This window comes from Prosopis cineraria, unplaced genomic scaffold (genome assembly GCF_029017545.1).
Source record: "Prosopis cineraria cultivar Desert tree isolate PC_DT_omini unplaced genomic scaffold, ASM2901754v1 PC10, whole genome shotgun sequence".
Classification (NCBI taxonomy): domain Eukaryota; kingdom Viridiplantae; phylum Streptophyta; class Magnoliopsida; order Fabales; family Fabaceae; genus Prosopis; species Prosopis cineraria.
In genome coordinates, this window is record NW_026555341.1 from 17,372,618 (window position 1) to 17,386,963 (window position 14,346).

A 14,346-nucleotide genomic window follows, 5' to 3' on the forward strand; every position below is an offset into this window, starting at 1 on the left:
AAACTTCCATCATTGTAAGAGACAATAGAAAGTACTGAACGTTTTAGGTACTTAAATTATCTCTTGCCATTTATTGCATTGAGCATTATGTAATTGTGCCTTATCCTGAATAAAGCGAGTAGCGTATTTGCCTCTGCTTGTCATGTTCTGCAATAAGTTGTTCTTTTTCTTTTTGTTTCTTTTTTTGGTGATTTTCTGCAATTACTTGTTACCTTACTGCACTTCAAATCTTTAGTTTTCTAGGAATAAAGGAAACAAGTTCATTTAGCTGCTATAAAATTTGAATAGAATAGGTCTGATGACTAGGTTTCATGAACATAAGTCTCATGCTTACTATGCAATGGAAATTTTGATTTACTCCCATTGAAATTTCTGATTAAGTGACAAATATAGTTTCACAGAAGTAAAGAATTTGGAAGCGCTTTTATTTTTTAGATATGATATGCATGCTTTGTTCTTTGAATTACTTTTTACTACGAATACCTTAAAACTGTAATTTTTCTGGATGAAAATGTAATACATAATGGATATCCTCTCTCATACAGGTAGGGGCAACAAGAGTAGTGGCGATAATTTCCATGCAGCTCCAAACATTGACCATTCACAGGAATTTGTGAGAAATGATCTGAAAGAATGGTTATGTTGGTTGAGGTAGACATTATAGACCTTAATTTTTTTTCTATCATAGTTCTTGGCCAATTTATTTTCCTTTATCACGGAACAAGTATAACGTTTAAGGGAAAAATGTTTTCAATTAGTTCTTTGGTAGAATATAAATTCTTACCATATTTATTTACAGTCCAACAGTTTCATTGTTAATTGTGCTGGAGAACTATGACAATCTGGTATTAAATATGAGGTTAGGATGATCTAGATTTTATTGAAAATTTCAGTTGGAAACTTGATATTTCAGACCTGATTGTTGCTGTTGATAGGATATGATGACAATGTGATTTATTTAATTGAAGGTGTTCCTAGTTTCATGTAAGATTTCATTTTCAACATCTTAGACAATAAATTGCCACCGTGATCTGTGGGTGTCTAGATGTGACTCAGGCATCTGATGGGATGTCCGTCGTTATATGTATTGTAGCTGTAGCGTCAATGTTTATTTGGTATGAAGATGACTTGAATACTTACAGATTTATGGCTGCTCTTTTCCTTATTTCAGTTCTTTATGTCAGAATACCCCTTCAGATTCCACTTCTTATATAAATGTTGGCAACTTAAATTTAGTTCAAACATTATTTATCTTTTATATCACTTTTCTAAGTCTTTGCCAGCTGGAGTCAACAAATTCTATGAACGTTCTATGTACGTAGGCTATTGGTATTCAAGTGATAACTGGGGGGAAAAAAACCAAGTGGTTTATGGTAAACATGTTTTGTCCGTGAGCATTGAGCCACTAAATATATTAACAATGTCGGTTCTTTAAAAGTCAAGTTGAATATCTCTACCATATACATGCTTTGCAGTAGTCTGTTTCTTATATGTACCAACTCATACTCTGAAATCATTTTTACCTTGCTGCATATGTAGACTTAGTTGATTTGCTCATCTTCCATTCCTTTGTCTTTCCTCTTGTTGCATGTGATGTTTTTGTTTAGCAGAAACTATACGTTTAACTTTATGGTCATGTATACTAAGGTGTTGTAGAAGAGTTGATTTGTTCTATCTTTTTGCTCACAATGTGTGATCATCAGGGAAGAAATTGGGTATGATGGATGGAGGCTTGACTTTGCCAGAGGATTTTGGGGTGGTTATGTAAAGGATTACATGGAAGCAAGTGAACCTTGCTTTGCCGTGGGAGAGTACTGGGATTCCCTGAGTTATAGCTATGGTGAGATGGATCATAATCAAGATGAGCACAGGCAGAGGACCGTTGACTGGATCAATGCCACCAATGGCACCGCTGGTGCTTTTGATGTTACAACAAAAGGGATTCTTCACTCAGTAAGAACTCACTCAGATAATTTCATTAAATTTTTCTAGATTTACAAACTCTGTAAAATACCTTTTAAGACATATAAATGTTTTAAAAGCCAGATCAAACATCGAATTGGAGAAGTTAGCAGGTTCAGATTTTTACTAGTCAACTGGTTGGATTAGCAATTAAACTGGTGACAAAATAATTAAATAAAAATATGAAGATTAATATAAACTAATAAAAAAAGTAAAAGTACATTTAAATGCTAAAAATAACAAATATTTTTCTAAATATCTTAAAATAGGATATAATAGTTATAAATTATAATCTTTATGAATAATTTATTATGTAGAAGGCCTCTGTAGTTGCATTTCCATTTATCAAAGATAAAAAGAAAAAAAAAACACTTACTCCTATCTTGAAAGTAGGACCTCTATAAAGGAGGCTACACAGAAAGAATGAAAAAAATATGAAAAAAATATGGATGCTATTAAAATAAAATTCCTTTCCCCTAGTCTGCCTGTTAGTTATTAAAAATAAGGTGTCATGACAGTGCCTTCTTTAAATTCCGCTCCCCATAGGCACTGGAAAGATGTGAATATTGGCGTTTGTCAGATCCGAAAGGAAAGCCCCCTGGTGTCATTGGATGGTGGCCATCTCGTGCAGTTACCTTCATAGAAAATCATGACACTGGTTCTACGCAGGTTTGAACTTGCAAAGACATCTTTTCCCAGACATTGTTTTTTGTGGTGTAGATTTATATATCACCATGAGGATATTTATTTGCGTAATTTTTAAAGATTTTATATAAGTTCCCTCTTGCAGCAATTGCCATATCACTGTGCTGTTATGATATGGTAAAAGAAATGTCTACCTAATATATATAATTGATTTCACATTCTTTTCTCTGGTAGGGTCATTGGAGATTTCCGAGTGGAAAAGAAATGCAAGGATATGCTTACATTCTTACTCACCCGGGAACACCATCTGTGTTCTTTGACCACATTTTCTCCCACTACAGGGCTGAAATAGGATCACTTATCTCTCTCAGGAAACGGAACAACATACACTGTAGAAGCACAGTGAGCATCATATTATTGCCTTTATTACTCAACAGTAACATACATGTGGATATTTTCTGGATTGGATGGATAAGATATTTTCTTCTGAGCTTGTCAAACAACTTAATTTGCAAGTCTTGGGTTAAAATTGATTGCTAATAGTTTCTTCTTTCTTCTTGTTAAAGGTTAAAATTCTTGCAGCAGAAACGGACGTCTATGCAGCTGTCATTGATGGAAAGCTCGCTATGAAGATTGGACCTGGTCATTTTGAACCCCCTAAGAGATCCTTAGGAGGATGGTCCTTGGCTGGTGAGGGAAGAGATTATAAGCTTTGGGAGGCATCATAGATGCTCACAATATCATCATTTATCATTGCGAGCTCCAATTGAAGTGAGTCATGCAATGCTGTTTCGGAGAGGCATAGAAGCAAACAAAACTATTTAGCAAGCTGCAGAAGCTACTATCACAGTCAAAAAGTCAGGTTCATCTCAAAACTGAAAAAATAGTGTATACATTTAAATTAGGAAGGAGGTTGTGTCATAGATTGCATGCTTTGTATACATAACATTTTACAATGTACTATGCATGATTACATACTATATATACATTGCCTGCAAGGTTCAACGTGGTATATAAGAATGTGTAGAACAGTGTGCATTGATAATACAGGGTATGTTTTGGCAGCTTTATTGATGGAAAAACTTTTGTTACCATTGTGCCCAACTTCTTAGTGTTATATATAATATATATATATATATATTTTAATATTGTTTTAATCTTTCCTCATATTTTAGAAGGCCGAGTGAGAAACAACGATCTGATGATGTTATCTGAGTTGTTAATATGGGTGTGACAGCGGGAAAGATTCTCCTTTCTGAACAACTTGAAACACTGGCTTGTCTAATAATAATATTATTCATATTCCAAGAACTGTAATAAAATATGGAAATTAGTATGGAATCAGATTGTGCGCGCGCGTGAGCCAGTAAGTTAAAAGAAGGATGTTCTGCAATTAGGGGATGTTTCCCTATAGAAAGTCGTCAACATGAACTGAACTAAGAACCCTTTGCCACGTAGCTTGACTTGCCATTGTGAAAGGGCAAGTACTCCCTAAAGGATTTTCTAGAAGCTTTGCTTATTTCAAAATATAATATAGGCATTAGATAGTGTTATATATATATATTATATACATATATTTCAATTACACTTTTACTATATTTAGTAATTAATGAGGGTGTTTTGAATAAGTCAAATATTATATTTATTTATTCAAGGGTATGATTAAAAAAATGTGGAATTTTTAGAAAATTAAGATTTAAACCAACTTTTTTAGAAACATAAATTAGTCAACAATGACTTATATTATAGTCTGGAGGGAGGAGTATAGCTTAATGTTCTTTGTGAGTAATGAATGGTGCATGTGAAAATCAATATATCAATATTAATATACTCCCTTTAACCCAAATTATAAGATAATTTGAGATAAAATTACACATATTAATAAAACATAATAATGACACTTTACAAACATACTTTTTCAAAATAAAATTATAAACTTTAAAAATTGTCCTTACACACTTAGTCATTAAGCTAAAATATCATTTTAATTTTCTCTCCACTTGAAGGGTAATATTAAAAAAGTATCATCAATAAAATTTTATTTTTTTCAAATTGTCTTATATTTTTAGATAAAAAATTCCTTCAAAATTATTTTATAATTTGAAATGGAGGGAGTATCATATAAAAAGTATGGATGCTAACGACAATTAGTATAGGTAACAATAGTACTACTTGCATCTTACAAGGATTTGGGGTCCAATTTCATTGCCTATATAAAAATTGTGTTAGTGAGTAATCCACAAGTATCTTTGTAACTATTTTTTAAACTTGAGACCTATCTTGACTTTGATTAATTATCAAGATATAACTCACCAAAACTTTCTCCTCAAAAAGAGAAGGGGGGGGGGATGAAAAGTACGTTTGCCCTCCATAGATCATAAATAATTTTCATATTAGGCTCTTTGTAAACAAATACATAGAGCTCACATTTAGTTACTTGTCAACATAGTTTTTTCGAAACAATGGTCCAACTATGAAATAAACTAAAAACAGTTGGTTCATTGCCTTTAACCTGTTGCAACTCCAATATCAAATGTTCAAATGACAACCTTTGATTTAGCAGTTATGCCTACAATATCAGATAATCCATTCAATGAAAAAGGAGTTTGGTTGAAAACAACAATAGTTATTGAATAAATGGACTTTTTTTTTTTTTTTAATGTTTCTAGTCTAGCTGCCAGAATGAAGCTCATTACTATTTTCTGGTATGCTTTTTTATTATACAATACAAACCCAATGTAATAAATTATACTACAAAAAATATTGAAAATTCAAATAATCATATTATTTAGTTTTAAGTTAGTATAAGAAATTTTAATAACTGATTCAAAAGGGAAATATCTTTCACAAACAGGTGTTAACTAGATTCTTACCCTTGTGCATCGCACGGAAAAGTTCTTACTTCCTTCTAATAACAACTTAAAAAATGACAAAAATTCAATCTACATAACTATTCCTTTGATACGTTTTGCAAATCATCAATCAAGCATACAACAACCATAACATTAAGAAAAATTTACCATCAACAGGGCAAGATTAGGGATTGGATATAGGTGAAGGTCTATCAACAAAGTTTATACTGTTCTAGTAATTTATATTCTTTAAAATAAAATAATATAATAAAACAGTGATAAGCGACCATCATTAATGACCATTATTTATATTCTTTATATTTTTAAACTATATTCACATTGATCAATCACTTCATAAGTGATCATCATTAATTATTAGCAACCATCACTATTAACTATTTTATTCTAAAACTGTTTTTAAACTAACATAGTCAAATATATCTTGTTTTTGTTTTGTTTTTAAAAATAATTTTAAAAATTGTATTACAAAACAGTTTTACAATAAAAAAAAATGGAAACACAATCAAAAGGGCCCTCACTTTCTTTCATTCTTATATATAAAGAGCTCTAGAGAAAATATGGCACTCGGATAATTCTTAGTTTGTTACATGTCATTACTATTTTAAACAAAATTGTTTCATATGTCAAAAATTTAAATCTATTGATCTCATAAATCCTATTAAAAACTGAACTTGAATGATTATTATACATAACAAAAAGTATATCAATTCAATACAAAACATTCAAAGTGCAAAGATGCTATATTGACAATGGATTATAGGTAATATTATTCATCTTTCTTTTTTTGCAAGTAGTGCTATTCTTCTTTGGGAAAATGACAGAAAAATCCCATTAAAAAAATGCAAATGAGAATAAGGTTCCACAAAATCCTTTAATTCCCCTCAAGTCCCTGAGACTTATTAGCCATCAAATTTTAAAGAAAATAAATTTTTACCCTTATAGAAAATAAAGGAGGGATGGTCTACAGGACACATTTCCCGCATTCTCTTCTTCATCTCTTCGTCTCCCATGCAACTATTTTCAGCTTCTAAAGCTTTCCATAGGGCAGACTAGCAAGCTACCATTTGGCTAAAATATTCCCCCTATTAGGCCGCATTTGTATGTTTCTTCTGCTCTTATGTTGATGTTCTTGCATTTGTAAATTCCCTCTGCTCTTATGTTGATTTTTGCTTCGGGATGCATGGCATTGAAAACTAAGCTTTCATGTTTTAGAAAGATTCTTCGGCGAGAAGAAGTTGCTACTTAATAAGTGGTTGAGGTTGTCATTTTCCCAATGTTGTAATCATAAACATTTGAGTTGCATTGCTATACATTGGATTCCATCGATTTACGCTAAGTCGCATGAATACACATTGATTCTCATGGGCACAGTTGAGTCGTGTGAGTATCGCTAAGTGGCAGTGAGTCTGTGTACAGTATAGCTAAATGATAGATGGCATTATCTTGTTCTGGCATTGACCCTAATTGGAGTGGCATGAAAAAAATTGCGAGCTTTTGATAAAGGAACTCTTATAGACTTTGTTGATAATGATGGAACTACTATCCTATTAGAGTAAAATGCTGGAAGTTATTGTGTGTTAATGCAACAGCGTAAGTTGTCATTTGCTAGAAGATAGTTATTATTTTAGTAATTAACATTGGGATTGTCAATGTAAATGACTAATGAAGTTGGATAGATTTTGAATGCAGGATAGAGTAATTCGAGTTACTTTTAAATTCAAACTCTCCTTCTCCTAGTGGTTAGTAACCAAGATCATGATTTTGAACATGTAGCTTATGAAAGTGGTACAAAATGTCTAACTTACCAAACTTGTGAATTGTAGATATGATATAGTTAAAACATCTTATGTATAGAAATATATTCAACCCTTCATATATATATATATATATATATTTTGGGAGAAGGGTTGAAGGAGATTTTGATGAATATTATAAGATGTATGTGTTGTATAATAATACAAGCTTATGTAATTAACAACAAAATCTTGAGTAGTTGTCACTTCTTAAGATTTTCTTGTTATCTTATTTGATGAAAGTTATTATTTGTTTAATTAAAGTAGTATGCCATTTCTACTTATGATGTCAACTTTGTAGGATTGTACTGTATTGATAAATAACAATTTGTAAAGCAAAACTTGTCATTGTTTATTCCATTCTATCAAAGTAGTCTTAGAAAAAAAATTGAGTAAAAACTTTGCATAGGGACATTATAATTGTTTGTTTCATTTTAGTCATTACAAGAACAAAAATAATTATTAATTGAATCAAAGTAGTCATTGACATTTACAATACTTAGACTTGAGTGAAAAAATTGCACAGGAATGTTGTAAATGCTTGTTTTGTTTTAGTTATTACCAAAATAAAAGGTTGTCATTATTTGAACTAAAGTAGTCATTAATATTTATAATTTTTTGACTTGAGTGAAAAAATTTGCACAAGGATGTTGTAAATGCTTGTTCCGTTTTAGTCATTACTAGAATAAAAGTTGTCATTACTTGAACCAAAGTAGTCTTTGATATTTATAACACTTGGACTTGAGTGAATAAAAAATTTATATAGGGAAGCTACAAATGCTTTTTTTCATTTTAGTTATTACCAGAAAAATTTTTCATTATTTAAATCAAAGTAGTTACTAATATTTTTAAAAATTGGACTTGAGGTAAAAAGATTTGCATAGGAAAGTTGTAAATGCTTGTATCATCTTAGTCATTACCAAAAAAAAATTTGTCATTACTTAAAAAAAGTAGTCACTAATATTGACGATACTTGATCTTGAATTAATAAAGAATTTGCATAGAAAAGTTGTAATCACTTGTATAGTTTAGTCATTATCAAAACACAAGTAATTATAACTTGAACCAAAGTTTTAAACGATTTTGACAACAGTTGGACTTGAATGAATAAAAAATTTGTACAGAAAAATTGTAATTGCTTGTATGATTTTACCCATTATCAAAACAAAAGTAACAATTAATTGAACCAAAGTAGTCAATAGTATTTACAATACTTGGACTTCAACAGCCATTACATACATTTAGAAATGAACATTCTACATCCTAAAGTAAAGTGACAAACCTCATCTTCTCTCTTTAGGCTTTTCTTTACAAAGTAATTTCAAAGCCACCTTGGTTTTTTTTTTTTTTTTTTTTTTGGATGATTAATAAGCCACCATAATAGCTCTCACCTAAAGTAGGTAGCATCTTACTTCATGAAAGACATGGGCACTTGTCATTGGGCAATTGTCATTTTAAGACACAAGTAGAAGGAAATCATAATAACATGATGACAATGCAAGTGTGCATTAGCAAAGTCTTTCATTACTATGGGATTTCATGTCTTCAACCAAATCATAACATATACATCACAATCATTGTTGTAAACATGAAGCATATAAACAACGACAATTGTACATTGAAATAATGGCAATAAATAAATGATATAACCTCTAAAAGTTGGTAAAAAACACACAAATTATTTTGTTGGTGTATTTTATGCCACATCACTTCAGCTATTGGTTTTTTTTCCAATCAACTTTGGCTTCACTCATTCAATGATATAGTGGAAACTATTTCTCTATAAATAAAATTTAATACTGTTAAAGGCCAAATTAGGAAAATTAATGCTAAGCGGATTAATGATCATTTTGCTCTACAAAGACATCACATTAAGTTCTCAACCATCATCCTTAATTTCTCATTGCCTTTTACAAACTCTATAAGTTCCATAAACTACCTTAGAGAGCACCTTATGTGAAAGGAATAAGACATTCCTTTTTTTTTTTCCAACATTTTTATTAGGTCTTGATTCCCTAGCCTTCTTAGTCTTTGGCAACTCTTCCCATGACTTTAGTTCAAATTTTACTATATGTTTCAACCTCATTTTTTTAATATTTATCTTGATTTTCCTTAAAAAAATCCTTCTTGAACAAACTCAATGTATTAACCATCTCCCTATCATGAACAATCAACGCTTCCTATTAATATTTAGTAATCTATAATAGCCATAGCAACAAGCTCAAACAACATCATAGGGTTCTACTAATTTTCAAAATCATTTTAGTTATTTCCAATACAATAATAATTATTTTAGAAGTAAAAGTTGTCACAACAACTAAGTTCACATATCATTATATTGTTTTAGTCATTTCAAGAACCATTTTAGTCATTCTCAAAACAAAACTTGTCACATTCCAAAATTAAGTTTGAACAACCCGTAACATGATAAAACCCATATTCATTTAGTCTTTAATAACTAGAAACACTTATTAATGCCTTTAGATTCACAAACCATGTAGAAGACTTGCTACTAAGCAAGATCTTATATAATAAAAAAATGTTAAATTTTCTTTTTATAAAAGTTTCCACAGATTGCTTCTTGAAAATCTAATCTCTTAAAGTTCTTTCAATAGCATAACCTCAAGATATAACCAGGCGAGGATCCTACCTATAAAATATGTGGAGCATAACTAACTAAGATATAAAATGATTTCAATGGGTTTAGGACTATACAATAATAATATGGAGAGACAATATGCAATTGGAGACTTTCCACTTGGTTATCTACAAAAGTACTTCTTGGGAGTCTGCCTGAATTGCAAGCTTAACACTATCATTTGAAGCCAAAAATAATAGGCATAAAAATTAAAATTTACAAATAAACTCAATAAAGTTTACTTCTATAAAAATGAATATATATATTTAAAAAACTTTATCCATTTTAGGACCTAAACAAAACAAATAACAGGCATGGACACATAGTTTATAAGGATAAATAACATTTTTGATGTGGCAAGAAGTCACGAAAAGTAGGCACAAGAATAAAGCTTATGAATAATAGGTGTGGATTATATCCATGAAACTACATCCTCTATTTCACGTGTGTTGGTTGACATATGAGGCTAGTACATCCAATGCACCTTGATAATTAGGTGTATCATGGCATACCAAGGGCTAACAGGATAAATGTTAGCAATCAGTGTTTTGTATTTCAGTCCTATAGAACATTTTTAGCATGCATGGAGTTTAAAAATCCTTAAAGTTCAAATTGTCCTTCAATTTGTGAAGTATAAATAATCTTTTTATTAGTAATTTATCCAATCCATGCATGTATAATTCTTTTAGGAAAATAAAATATCATAAAAATAACTGCATAAATAAATTCAAAGAATAAATAAGATATCTATATATATTAAATGAACTTAATCAAAAATGTATAGTAGGAAAATTTATTTAGAATAAACAAAAAATAAAATAAGAGATAGACCAACATTTCTATCTATTGAGGAACGTTATTTATTTACTTGAAACATTCCAAATAACTATAATTTACCATTTAGCAAACCTCACAAGAAATCACCATAATGGCTAACTAAGCCCCTAAAGAGAAAAAAATCATTGTTAAATTTCAACCCAATATTTTTCCTTTATTGTCGATCCCATTGTAACATTTCTTCATTCTTAGCCATCTTAATGTTAATGCTCTTCAAATAAAAGTTATGCACAATATTTATAGCCAACTATAACACATATTTAACAAATCAAATATAATTGTTCTTAATTCATAATTCTAGCCTCTTCATAACTCAAATTTCAAACACTATTAAAAAATGATAATATACAATAGCATTTATTCAAGGATTATAACTAAAAATGTTTTATATTGTGAGGCGGGAAAGTTTAAATTATATATTAAACAATGATAACCTATTAAAATTAATGTCAATTCAGCACATTTTCCTACACTTTATGTGCTAAATTAGATCAATTGTGAATATTTTGGGTTTAAATAAAGGAAAATGAGCATTATTACAAATTGACGTAGAAAATAGAATTTATTGAGAATTTTTTAAAAAATTATTACTTTGATTTTAAACTTTAAAAGATCTCATAGCTGTATCCACTATTTCAAGTGGTTTATTTTAGTTATTTTCATAGATGTACAGCTAAATGATGATTGAAAATGCATATGGAAACATAACAGTAGAAAAATGGGAGCCAAAACAGAAGAGTAGAAGCTCTGTGTCATGTATCACAGTGCATGCAAAGTGTGCCATGGCATGTGGCACAGAGATAGGGAGTCTTAAAGATGCACATATGCTGTGATACACTGACAACACGTCGCGGTGCACAACCTAAATTTTGCTATGCGTTTTGAGTTGTAGAATGAAAAAATTAGAGCAGAAAAACCGTAAACACACCTCTAGACCCCAGACCACGAGTTTTAAAGATTCCTTAAGGCTTGCTCTACTAGGGTTTAGGGTTTTTGAAGGAGATTTAGCCAAAAATTGAAGATTTGAAGAGATTCAAGTGGGTTCCTTTTGGTTTTTCTTCTTCTCTTCCCTTTTCTCTCCTTGTTTCTGATATGGATGCTATATATTGTAACATTTATGGCTCTTTTCTGAACATGAGTAGCTAGTTCTCTTGTTCTAGGATTATTCAAACCTTTGTATGAATTAATACTTGAATATTCCTCTCTTTTGGTAGTTAATATATATATATATATATATATATGTTTATTTTCTCTTATGCTTAATGCTTTTAAGTGCTTGATCACCATGTATATTGTTTTGTTCACTTAAGTTGTGCTTGAGAGAGCTAATTTAGGTGTAAAACTTGAATAAAATAGTATTGGATTTGAAATTTATAAAGATAAATAGATGGTTTTGTTAGTAAACTAGAGATATTTTATTAACCCTTTATAGTCACATTAAGATTGGTGCTTAAAATTTATTTTCACTAATTATTTTTAAGAGATTGTAAAATTTTAGTGTTCTCAAATATACTTGATTTTGACTTGAGAAAGCTTCTTCAAGTGAATTAGAATCTTAGACTAACACTTATTTTCATTAAAAATATATTAGAGAGGAATTAATTTAAGTTTTATGAAATACAAAGGGGAGAGATAATTCTATTTTCTCACCTCTAAAAGTCAAAGTTTCAATAAGTTTTAATTGCTTTAAAACTATTTTAATCAGATTTTTATTACTTTCACACAAAAATACTCTTAGTTTTACTCAACCTATCTTAAAGTTTAATAGTGAATTTTAATCCTCATTTGTCTAAATCCTCGTGAAAACGATAACTCTGGAATATTTTATATTGTGATGACTCGTATACTTGCAGTAATACTTGACAGTGAACAAACAGTTATGTAAAAAATCCTTTAATATTGTACAATAATATTCTATGGTTTATTAACATAAATATTGAGTATATGAATAAATTAAAATTAAACTCTTACTCAACAGTTAAAATTTAAAAACCTTTGATATGCATTTGAATACTAAACAGTTACTAAAATTAAATTATTGAATATACATACTATTTGAGTAAATCAATTTTTGTTTTTGTTAATATCTTGATACTCAACATTTCTCTAGATTTAAACATTGAATATATATATATATATATATTTTATTTGAAAAATTAAATTTTTATTAATTTTTTTAAAATTACTCAATAGTTATAGTTTAATAACCGTTTAGTATTAACATAATTAATATAAATACCCAACAGTTATTTAACTATAACTGTTGAGTATTAGGTTTTTAAGTTATATTCAACGGTTAGTTTGTATTAACCGATGAGTATAACAACTTCAAATCTCCTTCTTCCTCTTCAGCGAGCACACGGACAGGGAGGTGAGAGAGAGACGAGAGCAGAGTGAACCTTGCTACCACGCATTTCCTTGAAGCATTAGTCATATACACAAGTAGAGAGAGTCAAAGAGAATTACTTATAAGCCTTTGATAGCTATCACCTATTTCCTCCCTTTTCCTCTTTCTCCAAAACCCATTTTTGGCCAAATCCCAACTCCTCTTCCTCATCCTCCTAGTCTTGCTCTTCCTCTTCTTATTTTTGTTCTTGAGAGCAACTAGGATGTTTTGATTCTCAGTCTCACCATCAGCTACCCCTTAATCCTCTTAGTCCATTATCTACCCCTGAAGTTGTCACTCTCTCATCATGTCTTCTAGAGAGCATCCTCTCACTATTTCTCTGTAACTTTAAGGTATTTCTCTATCTCATTTGCTATCTCATTTGTAGAGGAAGCTACTGAGGTTGATAATGTTGATTTTGAACTTAGAATTCAGATTAGCTATTAGGACTGGATTGGTTTGAGTTTGTGATAATTTGATGAGTTGTATTGAGATTTAATTGAGATATTTTGTTGATAGATTTTATTGTTTTATATCCCTCTTAGTTTGTTTCTAGGAAAGACAAGAGAGAAGATCAGAGTGTTTGGTTAGCTTGTGATTATTCAAATTCAATTCAATATGTGGTAGGGCAACCTTGAATAAAATTTAGTAAACATATTTTTCATTAAGACAAACTAATTTTTTTAAGATATTTAGTTTTGGATAAAATTTAGTAAACATGTTTTTAAGATAAACTATTTTATTTTCAATATGTGGTTAGCTTTTGATTATTCAATTTCGATTCAATATGTGCTAGCTTGTGATTATTTAGTTTATTAAGATAAACATTTTTTTATTAAAAATAAGATATACATCTTGACTTCGTAAACATGTTCTTTGTCACTTTTACCTAATTATTTTCAATTTTTCTTAAATATTATATTTTTCTAGTTGTTTGATTCCTTTTATTTTCCTATTGATCTTGGAACTAGACTTGTCTTTTTATAGATTATAGTTATCTTGTTATATGGTTGTTTAAACTTTTAGTTGTAGTAGTATTTTATTTTGAAATTGATTCGAGATTGATATATGTATATGTTGGTTAGAAATTATTGTTATTTTAATATTGGATTTGTGAAAAGAGGGCATTAAGCCTAAGAAGTACTCAATTTCATGCCATTATGCTTCATAAATTTTTTCAATTTTTATTTTGTAATTATTTAGAACAAGTTT

General features: G+C 29.8%; 1 protein-coding gene across 1 annotated transcript; it reads left to right on the forward strand.

The window, feature by feature from the left end:
- The first annotated feature begins 523 nt into the window (after positions 1-523).
- On the forward strand, positions 524-3,711 carry LOC129322465 (alpha-amylase 3, chloroplastic-like). Its single transcript, XM_054968780.1, has 5 exons — positions 524-651; positions 1,704-1,953; positions 2,509-2,631; positions 2,842-3,009; positions 3,174-3,711. The coding sequence occupies exons 1-5, from the start codon at positions 524-526 to the stop codon at positions 3,333-3,335; spliced, it is 831 nt and encodes a 276-aa protein (XP_054824755.1). The 3' UTR covers positions 3,336-3,711.
- Positions 3,712-14,346: the final 10,635 nt, after the last annotated feature.